Genomic DNA, 10,915 nt, shown 5'->3' on the forward strand with positions numbered 1-10,915 from the left:
GTTGCCTAGAAACGGCCCGTAGCCACCCTTCCTCGTTCCCTCCCTTAACTTGCCGCCTCCGACTTCCCCGAGAGTATTTCCGGTTCCGGCTGTGGGCCGGAGAAGACATGGCGGCGTCTGCGTCGGCAGCTGCCGGGGAGGAGGACTGGTAACTTTGGGGGCATGGGCTTTGGCTGGCCGCCTGGATCCGGTCCGGGGGACTGGCAGTGGCCGCGGACGGTCCGTATGGCGGGCGCGTGGGGCGGAGCGAGGGATAAGGGATGGCAGAGACGCTGACATGTCTCAGAGAGCTTCTGCACTGGGGAGCGGGAGGGTGGAGGGGCGCTGATCTGATGGAGAGGAGACAGGATCTGCGCCGCCCAGGCCAGCTCGGGCTGCGCCTTGTCTGGCTCGATCCCCTCTTCTCCCCTGAAGTGGATTTGCCCAGGGTCCCGGAGGATGCCTGTTTATCAGCACACACACACACACACACACACACACACACACACCGCCGCTTTTTACTTCCCAGAATGATGTCCTCCAGCTCACGTCCCTCTTTCCCCTTGGATCAGCCTAGTTCCGCCGAGGCTTTCCTCGACCTTCTCCCTCCCCGCCAGCACTAATGAGGACTATTGTCTGAATAAAGCTTTACACCTCACAAAATGCTCTCCTAGTCCTTCTCTCTCTCAAACGTTCTCAACAAGAGACCAAAACCTGGAAGGACTCTGGGATTTGGAAATAAGATAAATGTGGGTTCACTCCACATTTTATTAGCTGGGTGATGCTAACCAGGCCACCTAGCTTCTGTGAGTCAGTGTCCTCAGATGTAAAAAAGTGGGTGTGGCATCTACCTCATAGAATAGTTGAGAGGATCACGATGGATTTGTAACCTATATAAAAGCCTTCTTTTCATTAATAACTGAGGTGTGGGCACTAGATGGGGCATCTAGTGGGACTAGATGAGGCCTGAAGAGGCAAATCGATTTGCTAAAAAGGTACATAGTTATGACTAGGAATCCAAGTTATCTGACTCCAAATCTTATGTTTTTAGGACTAGCACTCTTATAATCTCCCTGCCCTTTTTTTGGCCACCACCTTACCACCATCCCATCCCATCCCTCACATCCAGGGCAAGTCACAGCTATGGTGGGGTGAAGTATTGAAGGGCCTCTTAATGGAGGTTACACGTCAGTGTTTCATTGGTTCAGGGAGCCCAGCCTGTGTTGGCCTTTATTGAGACCATCTAGGCTCATGGTTTTTCAACCCTCTTCAGGAGAACTTTAAGATTTGGAGGAGACACTTTGAGCCATGGAAAGGGTAGCAGTGGTTGCACAGCTGGCTTGTGATGCTCTGAGACTCCCACACTCATGTCAACCGAAGTACTCCACTGTTACCTATTTTGTATTTTGAGGCCTCTAAGACTTAAAAAGAAAGTTTGAGAGCCAGTAATATATAGGTCATGCTAGGGCAGACCTGCTCTTGATGAAGAGGGAACGATAACTATAGAAAGGAAACCAAGAATGCATTTTTACATGCATTGCCTGGGTAGAGCTACGGACTCAACCCAGCCACTCATCTTCAATGGCATTTCAACTGCTGTTTCTAGGATTAAATATGTATGTCCTCTCATTTACATTTGACCACCAGATCCTGACCTAAACAGGTTGATCTAGATCAGCCAAACAACAAGGGTCATGAATACATTGAATATTAACTACATCCTTCCTTCTTTCCTTTTAAGGGAGAAAGTTATATACCAATAGGAGAAAAGAGGACATAGACTAGCTACTGTGGCCAAGATATTATTACATATTTTACATAAATAACCTTTTATTCTCTAACCCTAGAGAGTAGGTGGTATTATATATGGTAGGTTGACTCAAGCTTACAGAGATAATTACTCAGATCATGTAACTGGTAAGTGACTGGTACCTGTTACTCCAAAGTTGGTGGCTCTTTTGTATCATGGCCTTTATCTCTTTTTCTTGGTATCTCTTTTTGAATAGGCTTAGGGTGACTGATACTGGCAGTATGTGTAGACACTGGGACCCATGTGAACAGTGGTGTAGGGAAATCCAGGAGCGGTATTGGTAATCAATGGATGTGATATTTCTGGGTCAGATAGATGGCCAATCAACAGTGCGATGGAACTTAAAAAGGAGGTCAGGGAACCTGGCTCTGGTTCTAGTTCTGCCTCTGTTAAACTTTGATATTTGAGCTAGTTATTTCACCTTCCTGGGAATCCATTTCCTCAACTGTTGACAGGATAACTTCCATGCTTCCTTTCTGGCCACTTGACAGCTTAAAATATATTTCCCCCATTTTTATGGAGGTTAGCAAGAGAATGCACTCAGGTAGAGTGCCAGTTTTCTACAAAGCCAGCCTTCATTGGCTTTAGCAGGCTTTAACAGGGAGAGCTGTAATGGTGAGTCAATCTCCCCCTGTCTCTCTAGGGTACTTCCCTCTGAAGTCGAGGTGTTAGAGTCTATCTATCTGGATGAACTACAGGTGGTTAAAGGAAATGGAAGGTACGTATTCAACTAGAGGTGGGCAGGAGTCCCCTTAGTAGTGAGAGGATTCCGTGGAGAATCCGTGAGCCTTGATCCAGAGAAAATGTTGCTCTCCTGGAGACAAAGACTATTCCTTTAATCTCCAAAAGAAAGAGCCCAGTGCTCACTTCCTCCACCCACTTTACTGTCTCACCTCCATTTTCCCCAGTCCTCAAACTCCTGCCTAGTCACATCCCAGGTCCCCACTTTATCCATTTGCAGATCTTCACCATGGGAAATCTACATTACCCTGCACCCTGCCACGGCAGAAGATCAGGATTCACAGTATGTCTGCTTCACTCTGGTGCTTCAGGTCCCAGCACAGGTGAGGCCCCTACTTTATGGTAGCAAAGAGAGGAAGGGGAGAGACCCTGAGGTGGAGTGCTTTAGCAGTAACTTGTTATTCTCTCCCACTAGTACCCCAATGAGGTGCCACAGATCTCTATCCGTAACCCCCGAGGACTCTCAGATGAACAGATCCACAAGTAAGTTGGACAGTTCAGAGGAGGGAAGAGGAGATACAGCTCAGTCTGGTGAGGGGAAGGGGCAGGCCTAATGTTTGCTTTGCCCTTTTTAGGATTTCGCAGGCACTGAGCCATGTGGCCAATGCTGGGCTGGGTACTGCTATGCTCTATGAACTCATCGAGGTAAGAGGTGTGCTGGCTTGGGAAACTGCTAGAGCAGTTTCTCTCAAGGGAGGTAACGGGCCTAGAATCTTAAATATGTCTGGAGTCATTAATTTAGTCCTTGTTTAGGTAAGGCCTAAATCCAGAAAAATAAGGTTTTCTTCTGTTTCTGAGAATACCCCCCCCAAAAAAAACGACAGTTCTGTAGCTTCCCCAAGTTGCCTATGCCAGTATCTTGAAAATTACTTTTTCTCTTTAACTTGGATTTTTTTATTCCATTTCAGTGCATTCGCTTGGCATTGGTGGCTGAAAGTAGCAAGAGATAGGGGCCTTGCTTAGAGGATCTAGCCACAAATGAACATTTGAAGGCTCACCTACCCTTGGAACTGACTGAGTAAATCATGGTTCAGAGTTTCTACCCCGATGAAATTAACAACACACAGGGAACACATAGAGCTACACGTTCACATACGCAGATAATTTCTGTTGCTTGAGATTAAAAACACACAATAAGTACAGTCTTGTTTTCCTTAACTTCGAGTTTTGAGAAAAAATGTTTAGAAGAGAATGAAGGTGGGCGGCCCAGAGTCAGAGAGTGGGCTTAGACCATTGTAGCGCTCCTGAGCCCGGCCTCCATAATGCCACTTTGAACTTTGCAGAATTCCAGAGTATTAGCTATTCAGACAGCAGTGCAGATGTGTTGGTTCATTGCCTAACTTGATGCCTGAGTTCTCTGTCTGTTTGGGTTGTCCATGCTTTGACTTTCTTTCCGAAGGCTGACTCCAGAACAGACTTTTGGGTGGGAGTGATACTCAGAGGGGTTTAACCTAGGAACACCTCCCAGAAGATACGTTTTAATTGAACATTTTGTTCTCTGAAGGTGTATTACTTTCATCCCCGAGACATATTAAAAGTGATTTAATGAGTGGAAAAATAATGAAATTGGATTTTGCAGCTGGGTAGATTCTGGGGGATGGGCGGGGCCACGGAGGATTGATTCCTCCCTTGGTGAATCCTCCCTTCCTCACCAAGACAGAAACGCATGAACACAAAGTAACATTGACTTGGTAGGAGACAGTCCCTCCAGTCACTCCTGGGAATAATAGACAGGCTTTGTTCACAGTTCTTGCCCCTGCCTCCCTGTTTGAACAGTGTCTTCTCTCCTTTCAGAAAGGGAAGGAAATTCTCACAGATAACAACATCCCCCATGGCCAGTGTGTCATCTGCCTGTACGGTTTCCAGGTGGGTTTCTCTCTTGGGACCTGGGGTCTGCTTGGGACAGGCAGTGGAGGGCTCATGAGAGCTCTGATGTCATGCTGGATGTCTGTCCTGCCTTCAGGAGAAGGAGGCCTTTACCAAAACCCCCTGTTACCACTACTTCCACTGCCACTGCCTTGCTCGGTATATTCAGCACATGGAGCATGAGCTCCAGGCACAAGGACAAGAGCAGGAACGACAGCATGCCGCAACCAAGCAGGTCAGCTCCCCAGCCCCTGCTCCCACCTGACCCCCCACGTCACACCCTTTCTGTCTCTCCACTCCAGGGGCTCTTCACCTTTTTAGGGTCACAGATACCTTTGAGATTAATGAAAGCTCACCTCTGTCCAGAAAAAAAGGGCATTCTTTTAAACATATCAATGTACTGCTATAGTTTCAGAGAGTTCCCACATCTCCATCTGGGGAGACGACTCCTGTCCTATCCTTCTCTACTGAACGGTGTACCTCTGCCCTTGGTCCCAGCCCCGTGTGGATTAGGCTGGCTGACTGGGTTAGGCAGCTGGCGAGCACCATGGGCTGTGAAGCAGGGCTCTGATTGCTCCTCTGTTTTTAGAAGGCAGTCGGTGTGCAGTGTCCGGTGTGCAGGGAGCCCCTCGTGTATGATCTTGCCTCACTGAAAGCAGCCCCTGAACCTCAACAGCCCATGGTAAGGGAACCCCCTTCTTATCTGAGCCAGAAATAATGGCATTCTCCAAGGAGGGAGGGATGGCATCTTGTCTGCTTCGAATGGGATCTTGGGAATTGGGCTTGACCAGCCTGGGACCTCTCTGCAGAGCCGTAGCCCCCACTAGGCTAAGACTTTGGGAGCCCCATCTGAGCGACAAGCCCAAGAACCTTCTACAGGGGGTGCAACAGGCTCGGCAACAGGCTCAGCCGGTTGAGCACCTGGCTCCTGATTTCAGCTCAGGTCACGGTCCCAGGGTCATGGGATTGAGCCCTTAATCAGGGCACTGCATTGAGTGTGGAGCCGCTTGGGATCCTCTCTGCCTCTCTCTAGCTCGCATCCCCTCTATCTCTCAGAGAAAAAAGGAACCTTGTGCAGATTTCCTAAGGCAATCCTGAAAGAGCAGGGGTTCAAGTCTGCCTTCTACTGTTTATTTTTTCCTCCTTGTCATTCTGCTCGCTTCCATCTAGGAGCTGTACCAGCCTAACGCAGAGAGCTTGCGCCAGCAAGAAGAGCGCAAGCGGCTCTACCAAAGGCAGCAGGAGCGGGGGGGTATCATCGACCTTGAGGCTGAGCGTAATCGGTACTTCATCAGCCTCCAGCAGGTGAGGAAAGGCTTTCTCATTCCTCACTTAATGCCACCTACCTTCCCACCAGCACGCGTCTGCCACAGTGGCCCTGAGGGTGAGCTCTCTTCTACCCTGATGGTGGTCAGCTCCAGTAGTGAGCAAGGGGCCTGCAGTTCCCTGCTTTGGGGAACTGCATCTCCCTCACTGTATCTGCTCACTTCTTTCTAGCCTCCTGCCCCTTTGGAACCAGAGTCAGCTGTAGATGCCTCCAGAGGATCCCACCCACCCAGTGCCCTTGACACAGAACTGTCCACCTCATCAACTGCCCAACCCAACCTATCAGCTCCTCTGCCTGTGGCCTCCCAGCACACGTGTGAGAAGATTCCAGGGGCTGGGCCAAATCAGCAAAGGTTGGGCGAGACCCCGAAAACTATGCTAGATCCTCCCCGGGCCGGTCGAGGCCCCTGGAGACAGCCTGAACGGAGGCACCTAAAGGGAGGGGAGTGCAATGCCCACAAAGGTACCAATGACACCCAGGAACTGCCACCTCCCGAGGGGCCCCTCAAGGAGCCCATGGACCTAAAGCCAGAACCCTGTAGCCAAGGGGTTGAAGGTCCTCCCCAAGAGAAGGGGCCTGGCACTTGGCAGGGTCCCCCATCCCGCAGGACTCGGGACTGTGCTCGCTGGGAGCGCTCCAAGGGTCGGACTCCGGGCTCTTCCTACCCCCGCCTGCCTCGGGGTCGGGGAGCCTATCGTCCTGGTACTCGAAGGGAGCCCCTGAGCCTGGAGTCTGAGGATGGTTCCTAGCAGTACTGTGGGGGGACAGGGATTTGGGGCGGCAGGGGGCAATAAAGAGATCTGGCCTTGTTTGGCTTCTTTGTTTAGTAGCGCCTAGCTTGTGCAGTATGGCTTTTTCTGACTTCCTGGCAAGACTGGAATGTGACAGAATAGCCCTAACTTTGCTCTAAAGTCTGTTTTCCCAAGAGATCAGGGTCTGAGTAAAGGCAGGTCTGATGTCTCCGCTAGTGTGAGCTTCAGGAAAACTAGTAGAGGCCAGCCAGCATTTAAGCAGAATATATGGGAACATAACATATATATACTACGTACACACACACACACACACACACACACACACACACACACATTTTTATGCATATGCATTCTTTTTAATTGAATGCCTTTTAAATGGAAGACTCTACTTCCCTGATTGCCATAGTATCTTTTCTTTCTGCTTTGTTCTAGCTTATGCCCCAACACTTGTGTATGCTGGATGCCTGAAGGTCCTTGCTTTTTATTCAAGTACCAATACAGGGAGGTAGGAAGGGGGTCAGAGACCAGAGCGGTGTGGCAGGTGTTTATTGAGCTAGAGAAGAGCTGAGCATGGCCAGCCTGTCACGTCCTCAGAGACTCGGCATTATGAACTGCCCCTGCAGGGTCATTTTTATACAGCATGAAGTAGCCCTGGACCTGGGCAGGACTGATCTGAGTTGTAACTTGAAGGACGCGTTCTGCAAACGCCTCGGCCAGGGAAGGTGCTTGCCCTGGATAGAACCTCTGGAACATCTGAGTCAGCTGCCAGTGTGAGCAGTAGCCCACGTACTCCTTCATGTCTACTCGTCCAGGGCGGATCAGTGCAGGGTCCAGCCTAAGAGCAGCAAAAGCAGGATCACAGGCACAAGTACCACTGCTACCCCCTAAAATGATGGTTTCTCCGAACCTCCTGATCTCCCAAGGCACCGAGGGGGCAGGGAGTCCTGCCTCACAGTCTCAGATTGCCTCATCCCTTCTTACCTGTCAACATGGTTGGTGGTCATGAACACAATGCGTGCCTCAGTGGAAGCCACACCATCCAAGGCATTGAGTAGTCCACTGAAGGTGAGACGACCTAGACCTTGGTACTTGACTGGGTCTAGAGGAAGGCAGAGATAAAGAGGCGTGGATGATCATAACCCTACTCAAACCTTCTACTCCCTACCACGTTCCCCTACTTATCAGTGACTCTTGTGAACTCGTTGCCAACTCAGGCGTCCTCCATCAGCCCTCTGGATTTCCACTTTCTTCCACTGCTCCTCACTCCTGTACCTCATTTACCGTCCCTTAGAAATGCTCCCCGTTTCCTCAGCTCCCCTCACTTACTCTCTGCAGCTAGGTCCCGGCTAAGAAAGGCTGCATCCACATCTTCCAGGAGCACCAGGCTCTGCTGCGGGGCCACGCTCAGCAGGTGGTTGAGCCGGTCATCGGAGAGGCTGGAGTCCGTGAGACTCAGCAGGCAGATGCTGTGCTCCAGTTCCCCGGCCAGGGCTGTGCTATGGAGGACAGGATGACAGCAGGCAGGCAACCTGGAATCAGTCCTTGGGCCCAAATACTTGTCCTCCCCATAACGGGTGGGGTCTCAGAGACCTAACCCTTCTATCACCCCATCTTAAGGCATCTCATGTCCCACGTGTATCATATTCCCGCGTCTCCACATTTAATTCCCTTTCCAACCCCACAGCTCAGTTTTTCTCCAGTTTAAGGATTAAGAGAAAATGTGACACTACTCACATAAAACTGCTTTTTCCGCAACCAGGGGGCCCATAAAGCAGGTAGCCACGTCTGTAGGGAATGCCTAGGAATACAGCCAAGATGATCAGGACCTAAAATGAATTCAAGTACTCTACTTCAAATGTCCACATTCATTACCAACCCTGCCCCCTAGTGGCCTGATGACCTCAGTACTGGAAGAAATTAACCCTAGGGGCCAACTTTCATCTCTGGGAATTAAGCTAGAGCTTCATAGTCACCCCATATGACCACAGAGACCAGCCTGTTTTCCCTTACTATAGCACCACATCAAAAATAGCCTGGCCAAGACCCCAGCGGCTTCTCACCTCTGTCAGTGTACCACTTGGGGTTATCGATGAATTCCCGGATGTCTCGGACGATTCGGTTAGCCAGACCCTGTTCTAGAACCACAGAACTCAGTGGCCGCCGTCGGCGTGGATAGCCAAAAGGGCGCCATTCGGAGCCCATGGCTGTGTACATCACCGTCTTCCCTTCCTCCTGCTGCAAGGCTAGCTCTCGAGCTAAGAGGAGGAAATAAGACGAAGCCAGTAATTCGTCTTTGCCATGCTATTAGGCAGACCTGTGCCAAAACAGCTTCCCTCTGGTCCCATGGGCTAAGATCCTCCTCTCCAAGCTTCTCTTCCTCTGACGTCATATGCCCCTATTCTTGCAACTTGCCCCTCCACCCCCCTCGCCATAAAGGCAGCCCGTGCTATCCCACACCTTCCTCCAGGATGTTGAAGAAAACCTTTCGGTCAGTGCCCAGAGCTGTGAAGGTGACAGATTCCCAAGGAGTCCCTGTCTGCAGGTCTATCATCTGCATCTCTCGGCTTCGTTCCACTCGGATCCATTTCCCTTGGTACCTGAATAAAAATGGTCACAATGAGGTGAATGAATGGGGGGTCAAATCCAGCTCCCCTCATTCTCCTTTTCTACTCTTAGAGCCCTCCCTGGCTCCCAACCTTACCAGATAAAGTGGTTTCCAGGGCTGGGGACAAATTCAAACTTAGTGGAGATGCGCCCACTCTCATGCTGAAGGTATGAAGTCTCAACACTGAGATGCTGAGTACGGGTACTGTGGCGGGTGAGCCAGCTAAGCAACCAGGCATAGCTTCGGTCTCGAGCAGGGACTTCCAGTGTGATCATGTAATGGCGCCGGAATGCCACCAAGCCCAGCTGGGCACCCTTCCGGGCCAGGGCCAGGGCTGTGCCCACACCCACAAGCCCAAATCCAGCCCCAAAGTAGGGATTGTCCTTCAGGGCCAGAATAAAGTCTGAAAGGGGCATCTTGAGAGGGAAACACTGAACCTTACAGGCTCTGACGCATTTTCAAACCTGGGGGTGGAGAGCAGTGGAGATGGGACAAAGCAGATTAGTTTAGAAAGGACTCTGCAATTCCTCGTCACCCTCATCCCTTCTTCCCACAGAGGCCAGGTGCAGGAAGGACAGGTCAGTTCTACTGTGTGTTTCCATATCCTCCCTTTGTGGGATGGAGGTCCTGCTGGAATGCAAGGGCTGAGACTTCAGGCCCCTCTTCCCATTTTGCCCTTCATTATCCTGTTCATAGTTCAATTTCCTGCCAGAGGACGAGGTCTAAAGATTCCTTAAACATGAGAGAACAATGTAACCATCTTCTCATCAGGATAATGGGCAGAATTTTTGTGGTCCCTGGGACTAGCTGAGATAGAAAGGGGCCCACTGCCCAGAGTTAACAGAGGATGAAGCTACTCTCTTCCACTGACCTGTCAGTAACCCCATGCCTTACCACCATGAGTAATACCCTTCAAATATCCTCTCCTTTACACGCTCAGTTCCTAATGTCCTGTTTAGTTAGCCTTTATTACCTCACGACTAAACTGTCTCTTTAGTTCTTAAAACGTCATCTTAATGGGCCTCCACCTCTGGCTTTGGCGTACCAAATTGCTACACAGGGATCCAGATCTTTCTTCATACAGTCTGCTTCAATCCAATGGCTTGTTCTGAACAGATCTCTGAATTAGGTAAAAACTCCTCTGCCTGGTACTCAAAACCCTTCACAACACAGGGCCTACCTATCTTTCATTGCTTAGCGCCTAATAATCTCTGTTGTATAATTCTGCTCAGGCAGGTCTCTACTCGGAATGCCCATTCTAATTGACTCTTCCTTCTCCCCCAATTTAACACCTGTCCATTTGCTGCTTCCTCCACGGACATTTTCCCCGAATTCTCCCCCAATAAAACGTGACCCAGTCTAATTTTAGATTGTAAGGTCCCGAGGGATTGGAAGTCACATCGTTTCTAGCACACCTTCCCGACCCCTGCCACTTTGCTGTGCGCGAGGCACGCGGGACGGTGAACTGACAGCCGAGACCACGGCTGAGGCTCAGAGTAGAATCCAGAATGCCAAAATACTTATGCGTGGAAGGCCACAGACAAAGCCCTTCCCCCTCCCGGCCCTTGTCTGACGCCCAGGAGCCCCTTCCCGAACCCTTTCCACACCCCAGCTCGCGCCTCCAGCAGCGTGGCTCGGAGTAACCCCTCACTCCGCCCCCTTACCGCCATGACTCTCTGGCCCTCCCTCTCGATGGTTTCAGCCCCCGGCACTCCAGGGACGCGCCGCTCGGCCCCGCCCCGGCGTTCCTTCACCTACTTCCCGCCACACCCACCTAGCGGGCCGTGCCACTCTGCCCCACAACTCTCGATGGTACTCCTTGGGCCGCTAGGCTG

The 10,915-nt window shown here is 50.8% G+C and overlaps 2 protein-coding genes across 6 annotated transcripts; one reads left to right on the forward strand and one right to left on the reverse strand.

Moving 5' to 3' along the window:
* Positions 1-39: 39 nt before the first annotated feature.
* On the forward strand, positions 40-6,549 carry RNF25 (ring finger protein 25). 2 transcript variants are annotated; one of them, XM_060623591.2, is made up of 10 exons: positions 40-148; positions 2,433-2,507; positions 2,751-2,853; positions 2,946-3,013; positions 3,106-3,175; positions 4,325-4,396; positions 4,494-4,631; positions 4,989-5,078; positions 5,567-5,701; positions 5,894-6,549. In XM_060623591.2, exons 1-10 carry the CDS (start codon positions 108-110, stop codon positions 6,470-6,472), a joined length of 1,371 nt encoding a protein of 456 aa, XP_060479574.1. In that variant the 5' UTR covers positions 40-107; the 3' UTR covers positions 6,473-6,549. The 2 variants fall into 2 exon arrangements, with proteins under 2 accessions (XP_060479574.1, XP_060479573.1); XM_060623590.2 differs by having other exon boundaries at positions 41-148; positions 4,986-5,078.
* Positions 6,550-7,005: 456 nt separating this feature from the next.
* On the reverse strand, positions 7,006-10,844 carry BCS1L (BCS1 ubiquinol-cytochrome c reductase complex chaperone). Of its 4 annotated transcripts, none has more exons than XM_060623592.1 (8): positions 10,745-10,844; positions 9,177-9,544; positions 8,933-9,072; positions 8,536-8,730; positions 8,210-8,273; positions 7,802-7,971; positions 7,457-7,574; positions 7,006-7,310 (listed from the first exon to the last, which is right to left on the reverse strand). In XM_060623592.1, exons 2-8 carry the CDS (start codon positions 9,494-9,496, stop codon positions 7,058-7,060), a joined length of 1,260 nt encoding a protein of 419 aa, XP_060479575.1. In that variant the 5' UTR covers positions 9,497-9,544; positions 10,745-10,844; the 3' UTR covers positions 7,006-7,057. The 4 variants fall into 4 exon arrangements, with proteins under 4 accessions (XP_060479575.1, XP_060479576.1, XP_060479577.1 ...); XM_060623593.2 differs by having other exon boundaries at positions 10,688-10,768; XM_060623594.2 differs by lacking the exon at positions 10,745-10,844 and adding an exon at positions 10,126-10,643.
* Between the last annotated feature and the right edge of the window lie 71 nt (positions 10,845-10,915).

The sequence above is a fragment of the Panthera onca genome, chromosome C1 (genome assembly GCF_046562875.1).
Source record: "Panthera onca isolate mPanOnc1 chromosome C1, mPanOnc1 haplotype 2, whole genome shotgun sequence".
NCBI lineage: Eukaryota > Metazoa > Chordata > Mammalia > Carnivora > Felidae > Panthera > Panthera onca.

Bases quoted from the DNA above. Each gene is read 5' to 3' on its own strand.
- RNF25 (XM_060623590.2), top strand. From the start codon at position 108: ATGGCGGCGTCTGCGTCGGCAGCTGCCGGGGAGGAGGACTG. The intron at 5,079-5,566 runs GTAAGGGAACCC...GCTTCCATCTAG, and splicing joins CTGAACCTCAACAGCCCATG to GAGCTGTACCAGCCTAACGC. The intron at 5,702-5,893 runs GTGAGGAAAGGC...ACTTCTTTCTAG, and splicing joins ACTTCATCAGCCTCCAGCAG to CCTCCTGCCCCTTTGGAACC.
- BCS1L (XM_060623592.1), bottom strand. From the start codon at position 9,496: ATGCCCCTTTCAGACTTTATTCTGGCCCTGAAGGACAATCCCTACTTT. The intron at 8,731-8,932 runs GTGTGGGATAGC...TCCTCCTCTTAG, and splicing joins CTTCAACATCCTGGAGGAAG to CTCGAGAGCTAGCCTTGCAG. The intron at 7,575-7,801 runs GTAAGTGAGGGG...GCCTTCCTCTAG, and splicing joins CCGGGACCTAGCTGCAGAGA to ACCCAGTCAAGTACCAAGGT.